The sequence below is a fragment of the Drosophila kikkawai genome, chromosome X (genome assembly GCF_030179895.1).
Source record: "Drosophila kikkawai strain 14028-0561.14 chromosome X, DkikHiC1v2, whole genome shotgun sequence".
NCBI lineage: Eukaryota > Metazoa > Arthropoda > Insecta > Diptera > Drosophilidae > Drosophila > Drosophila kikkawai.
Window position 1 is genome coordinate 8,778,948 of NC_091733.1, and position 6,724 is coordinate 8,785,671.

Consider the following 6,724-nt stretch of genomic DNA (forward strand, 5'->3'; position numbering starts at 1 on the left):
TATTTTTTTTAGATTTTTATTGACTTTTTCATTTTTATTTTGTTTTTATTTTATTTTATTTTTTTCTTAGAAAAAAAATTAATTTAAATAAAAAACTGAATTCAAGATTCACTTGATTTTTACTTGTTGTTGTTTTTTTTCGTTCTTTTTCTTTGATTTATGGTTGCTTTTGTTGTTGTTGCTATTGTTTCTGTTTGTGTTTTTCCATTTAGTGATTTTATTTGTTTTGTTTTTGGGGTGAAAAGGAAAGTAATAACTGTACATAAATTTTATTTATTTTTTTTTTTTTTAACAAAATCAAGCCACTACATTTATTTTTTTGTATAAATATATATTGTATGCTTTTATTGTTGGTTTTTTTTATCATATGTTTTTTTTAATTTTCTTTTTTTTCAAAAATTACTAATAGCTCAAAGAATACATAAATTTTGGGATATTTCTGGTATTTGTATTTGTTTATAAAAGGGAATTAAGACACAACCCAGGCAAAGCTCAATTATCGAATGGGTGAACTGTCTTAAATTAAATGAATTAACTCACTCATTTTGCAATTTTTGTGGTACAAGATAATCGAAATATATATTTTGATTGAAATCCAAGTTCAAGTTGCCTTTTACATTTGATTTATTATCTGATGCTGCGCTACTACATGGGTTAATGTTTATGTGGGTGTTTTGTTGTATTTTTTTTTTTTTTTTTTTTTTACAGTTACAATATATACGCGGCTTTGGAAGCCACCTAAAATCAAGAATCGGAAATTATAGAACCAATCGTTGCTGCTGTGTGTGTGGGTGTGTGTTTTTCTTTCGGATACATGTATTGTGTATAGAACTTATAGAATTTATTGAATGCTTTCGCTATCTTCATCACTTCTAACTCCTCCTCCTCCTTTTCCTTCTTCTCTTTCGATCGCCCAGATCGCTTGGTTGCAAAAAAATATATTATATATTATTTATGTATATCCCGCCCGAGAAGGTTTTTTGCAAAAAAAAAAAAAATTATTGGTTTTTTTTTTTTAATCCCTTTTCATTTTTCTCATTCATCTTGCTTTCATCCTCATTACATTTACGTTTTCCTCCGTCTTATGGTTGTTTTTAAAGTATGCATTTAGTCCCCAGCCATCGCCCGTCGTCGTCGTCGTCCCATTTATGAGGAAAATCAAACTTTTCATTAATTTTCCTACTGGGAGGAGCCACTGGGGTGGTGTTCAGTCTTCGACGGCATATTTCTGGGTCCATTCGCGAGCATTACGTATAGCCTCCGCCTCGTTAACCTTCCACAATTCGGCAACATCGTTGGCCAGCGGATCATCCGGATTGGGGGCACTGAGCAGGGCCTGAATCGATAGCAATATGGTGCGTATCTGCAAGGCCGGACTCCACTTATCCTTCAGGACGTCTAGACAAATGCGACCCAAACGATCGATGTTCGGATGATAGATCTTGGTGATGAAACGCACCTTTGGCGCCGACATGGGATAGTCTTCCGGCAGGAAGAGTTCCAGCTTAAAGACCCCACCCTCGAAGGGCGAATCATTGGGTCCGGTCACTATCACATGAAAGTAACGGGCATTGTTCTCATCCGGAATGGCATTGATACCGGGCACAGGCTCCTGCATCAAGCGCTGTGTCTCCTTGATAATGCGACGCGGCAGACTCGACATATTCCTTTTGCAAAAAGTTTCCTCTTCCTAGGGAGTTTTCCTCTTATGCAGCTTCTATCTAATCTGTTGGTTAGAAATAATAATTACGAGAAGAGAAAAAAAGAGTTAGAGAAGAAATAGAGACAATTGAGACATAATTCAGAGATCTATAGAGGTTTTATAAATATAATCTTATGGTGTATTTATGGATTACCAAAATTCTGCCAAAGAAAAACTTGGCTAATATGAGATTTTATAAATTGAAAATTTTGTATAATTTTTTTGTATTGACTATCGACAATTTTATGAATGGTAACTCGATTTTTTGTAACTAGATAGCTAACAAAACAAGCTAATTTAAAGAAAAACATACATTTAAATTCTATTGCCCAGGGACGTCCCTGTTGCATATGTGTGTGTGTGTGTGTGTGTCTGTGATGGGGGGGTGGTAGGATGAATTCCGGTTTGATGTGTGGCTTTCACTTTCCTTAAGAAAGTTTTTCAGTAGAATTTTGCCTGCCACAAAGATGTCTCTATTATGCGGCGAAACTTATTTTAAGGGAATACTAATTTTTAAAAATGTAGTTTAAAAATTTAAATAGGGTTTTACAATTTAACGTTTTTTCCCTATTTGAAATTGATTTTTTTAATTTATTTATATTATTTTATATCCAACATCTAAGAAAAGTTATTTTTATATTATTATTATATTGCTAACTTTAAAAAAAATTAAAAGGGATTAATTATTGAATTAATTAATATTTTCCGAATTTTTTAATGAATTATTAAAAAATTAACTATATTTTAATTAGTGTTTAATATAACCGAAGGATTTTCAATGTACATTTTGAAAATAATCTCCTGAAGTCGAACTAACTCCACCGGCATTTATTTTCCACCCCTTTTAGCATGACCTTGCAGCTCCTTTAAGCAGCATTCCTACACTCAAAATAAAAGTAAACAAAAAAATGTTAAGTAAATATAAGTTAATTTCCTAAACAAATATTTATAAAACAATTATAAGCCACATGGAGCCAGCTATTTATTTTATAAAATTTTGTTTAAAATTTTACTTAATTAAAAAATAGTTTTTTACTTTTAATTTAATAAGAACATGGCAAAACCCATGGGTCATTTTAAATATAATCCAATAAAATTATATTGATTATAAGAATAATTTTCTCAAAGTGTAGACGTGTAATATGGGGTGGAAAACAATCAAACAAAGGTAAACAAAAGCCGATCGAAATGACGCACATGCCAAATTTAATTATCACAAAGACAATAAACATAAGCACGTAGCAAACGTAACGTAAATTCCTTCCTTTTTTTCAAAACTAAATCAATAAACAGCACAAAGTTTTTCTGCCAGTGTGCGGCTTTTATTGTATTAAAATTTATTGATTTCCCTTTTGGGTGACAACTGCACGTAGCAAAGGGAGGAGGCGGCGACCGAGAGCAAGGAGAACAAACAAACGAACGAACGTGGAAAACGAGGTAGGGGGTGGGTAATTGGAAAATCAATAACGTGGACAATTTACTTAAAAAAACACCTAATAAGATTTTAGTTTCTTTTTTTCCTTTTCCTTTTGCTGCCAGAAATTTTTGCGCACGCACACAGACACAGGCACACAAAACACCGACACACGCACACAAAGCCAGACGCACGAAAAAGACAAAGCCGAAGAGAAGAATATGCGATGGGGCGAGACAAAGAAGGCGAGCGCGGCGTAGCAAAAACGCCGCATTTTTTGCACAATTTTAGTTTAAACAAAAAAGCCTGGTGGATTTCTTAACTAAAATGCAGCAATTCTTGGATTTTTGCATACCATACACACGCACGCACACACACATATAGGGTTTGCAATGACAAAAAAAAAAACATGCACACCACTTGGACAGCAGATTTCTTTCGACGTTTTGTCAATTCTGGCTTCTTACTCCACCTTTATGCGGAGTTTTCTACACTTTTCTTGGATTTTTCTTCGTATTTCGTGTGCTTCTTAATCTTTATTAAATTTTACTCCTGCTTCCTCTTCTTCTCCTGCATTTTGTTGTTGTTCCACACCGAGTTCTACTTCTTCTTTTTGTTGATTTTTCTCTATAATATGAAAATGTGGATTAACACAAACTCACAGCGTTGCGGGTCCAAGTTATTGGAGATATTTCTGCGTAGCGGGCGTTATAATTTTATTAGTTATTCGCTTAATTTCCCGATTCTTTTTAGCAGGCAGAGCTCCACCACAAAAAATTATGAATGTCGAACGCACTCGAAAAAAATTTCGCTCTCTGCTTGTGTGCGCGCGTACGTGAGACCAGCGTATGCATGTGTTGTGTGCGTGAGAGCGGCAATGTCAGTGGGGAAGGGTTGCCAGAGCGCCGGCGGCAAAACATGGAATTTTCATTCCAAGATTTTTCCTTTTCAACACGGTAAATTAATTTAAATTATTAACTATTTAGTTATATTTTTAGTTAGTCTTGTGTTTTTAAGCTTAAGTTTGCTTTTTAACGTCCACTTTTATGTGCCCAATAAGTAAAAATACAAAATTCTCGACAACTCTACCGCTTAGCGGCTGTCAAAAGTGACCAGATTTCGTAGCAACCAGCTGTCCGACACGATACAAGCCAGAGTTTTATAGCTTTCAGCTTTTTTCTTGCTGGCAGCATTACTCGAAACATGGCGGTGTTAAGATCAAGTTGGATACAATTGTAAGTTTTGTGTAAATTTGAGGGTTTTCGATCAAAGAAACAAGAACAAGTGTTGTATAAAAGAAACATGATCAATTTCCCTTACATTTAGTTGTAATTCTAGTTCTAAATTTGTGTTTTAATATCGTTTCAGCTCCAACAGCGGTCTCGTTATGTTTTCTCCGGACGCGCGAGCAAGGCATTCTTCCTTACGGTACTTGCCCAAGCGGTCTCAGAAATCCTTGAAAAAGGAATGCAACAAAGTTTTGGCAAAGGCGCGTCAAAAATCCTTAAGCGCCTTGATCTGGAGTTATAGCCTAGTTGTTATTTGTGTTTTAATAACTTGCGGCCTCTTGCTTTAGCTGCGGCAGCTAGAGTTTCGTTAAGTTTTCATTGGACGCGCCACCAAGGCAAGGCTAACTGTACTTGCCCAAGCGGTCTCCGAAAACCTTGAAAAGGGAATGCAACAAAGTCGCGCAAGCTTGGCATTCCTTCGGTACCCGTGCGTGTTCGGCGGTTCGCGAAACCATGATCGGGAGTGAAAATAAATAACGCGTTGCGCGACGGTGAATTTTTATTTTCTTATTGTGTGTGTGCCCCAAGTGAAATAAAAGTGAAAATGTCAAGGATATCAGTGCATATTTTTTATTATTTTTTTTATGTGACTACGCACTCGTTACCGTTTATCTCGTTATCGTTTTTCTCGTTTCCGTTTATCTCGTTACCGGTATGTTCGTGCCTGCTCCTGGTTTAAAGTTTTTATAACAACTTTTGTGGCTTTCAAAGTTTATGTTGTGAGTATTATATTTTATTATTTTCTAATTTTTGATTATTTAATTTATGGTTTAAGGGAGTTCTTATATTTGGTTTTAAAATGATTTTTTTTTTTTATCATTTAATTATTTAAATTAAAGTTGTATTTTGGTAATTGAATAAAACGAAGTTTAAATGTATAATACAATTTTTCTGCGCCTTCAACTTATTCTAATAACCAAAGAGTAAGCGAGTGCGAAATATTTAAAAGTCTAGCAGAAAAGAAACATACAATCAAATACAAAAGCGTGCAAAGGAAAAGTCCGAAAAGGAAGTGAAACAACAAACAAAAACAAATTGTCAATTTTTTTGGTGTAATCAACATTTATGCGTTTTTAAAAAGAGAGGCTGTCCGAACGAACACACACTGGCACTCTCACTCACACTCACACACATCGAATGCAATGCCCAATGGACGCACAAGAGGGCAACAACAAAAACAGCGCAGAAGGCAGAAAACTAAAAAACACCAACAACAACGTGCGAGCCTCTCACTCGCTCGCACACACGTTATTTATCATTCGTATTCGCTCGATTGCATTGCGGCCTATGCATGTGCGAGCGTGAGTGTGTTATGCATATGGCTGCCTTGCTGTTGTTGCCCTTTTTGCAGTTGTTGCTGTTTGTTTTTATCTCGCACACTCACACACACACACTTGTGCGATCTCTGTTTTTAGGCTGGGCAACGATAGTTAAACCCAGCCCACAAGCCAGAGCGAGAGGGAGTGAGTGGGTGAACGGTGTCGAAGAGAGAGCGGTTGCAAGGAATGAGGGAGCGAGAACGAGCAACCTGACTCTCTGTTGCAACTGCGCTGCTTTTCCTTACGCAGCCAAATCGATGTGTGTGGTGGGTGGATGGAGCGGGGTGAAACAGTGGGTGGGTGTGGGCGAGAGGAAGAAAGGGGCCGGCGACCTTTATTTGCTCTTGAGTTGCAGCTGTTTTAGTGCATGTTTCCGTTTTTCCTTTTTTTTTATGTTTGTTTATGGCTAACTTTTTACTGCGACAGCTGATCTTTGAAAGAGAGTGACGATAGTAGGGTTGTGGGCTGGGGGCTGTGGGAAATGGAAAGGCAGTGGGTGCATCTCAGGGCTTTCTTACTGACTCTGTAAGAAAGTTTTCATCTAGAAATGGAGATTCACTAAATTCATTTACCGTTATTAAACAATTGGAAGGAGCTAAAACATATTCTTACATTAAAAAAAAAGGGAAATTAAACGAAAAGAAATGATTTCTAGAGATTTATTTGTGTCAGAATTTTGGCTTTTAATAAACTTTTTTGGAATTAAAAAATTAATTTGAATTAAATATTTGATTATTTCTTATAAGTGTAGAATATACAGTTTTACAAATTCTTTCTTAGAACGTTTATAAGTTGATTGTTCATTAAGTAAATATATACTAATTTAATCTTCTAGTTCTATGTTAAGCTTATTCCAATATAATAAATTTTTTATTCTGTTCAATCAGTATTTATTGTTTAAGTTACATTTTTAAGCACTTTTATCAATATTCTCCATTGTTTTTAATGGCCGACAATAGCGACTCCCTGCCATAGTTACAAAAACATGGCGTAGTTTTCT

General features: G+C 35.5%; 1 protein-coding gene across 2 annotated transcripts; it reads right to left on the minus strand.

Annotated features, from left to right (window-relative positions):
- Positions 1 to 3,959, minus strand: ben (bendless). 2 transcript variants are annotated; one of them, XM_017173571.3, is made up of 2 exons: positions 3,779 to 3,959; positions 1 to 1,726 (listed from the first exon to the last, which is right to left on the minus strand). In XM_017173571.3, exon 2 carries the CDS (start codon positions 1,661 to 1,663, stop codon positions 1,208 to 1,210), a length of 456 nt encoding a protein of 151 aa, XP_017029060.1. In that variant the 5' UTR covers positions 1,664 to 1,726; positions 3,779 to 3,959; the 3' UTR covers positions 1 to 1,207. The 2 variants fall into 2 exon arrangements, with proteins under 2 accessions (XP_017029060.1, XP_017029061.1); XM_017173572.3 differs by lacking the exon at positions 3,779 to 3,959 and adding an exon at positions 1,857 to 1,982.
- Positions 3,960 to 6,724: the final 2,765 nt, after the last annotated feature.

Coding starts and splice junctions, on each gene's coding strand:
- ben (XM_017173571.3), bottom strand. CDS start 1,663: ATGTCGAGTCTGCCGCGTCGCATTATCAAGGAGACACAGCGCTTGATG.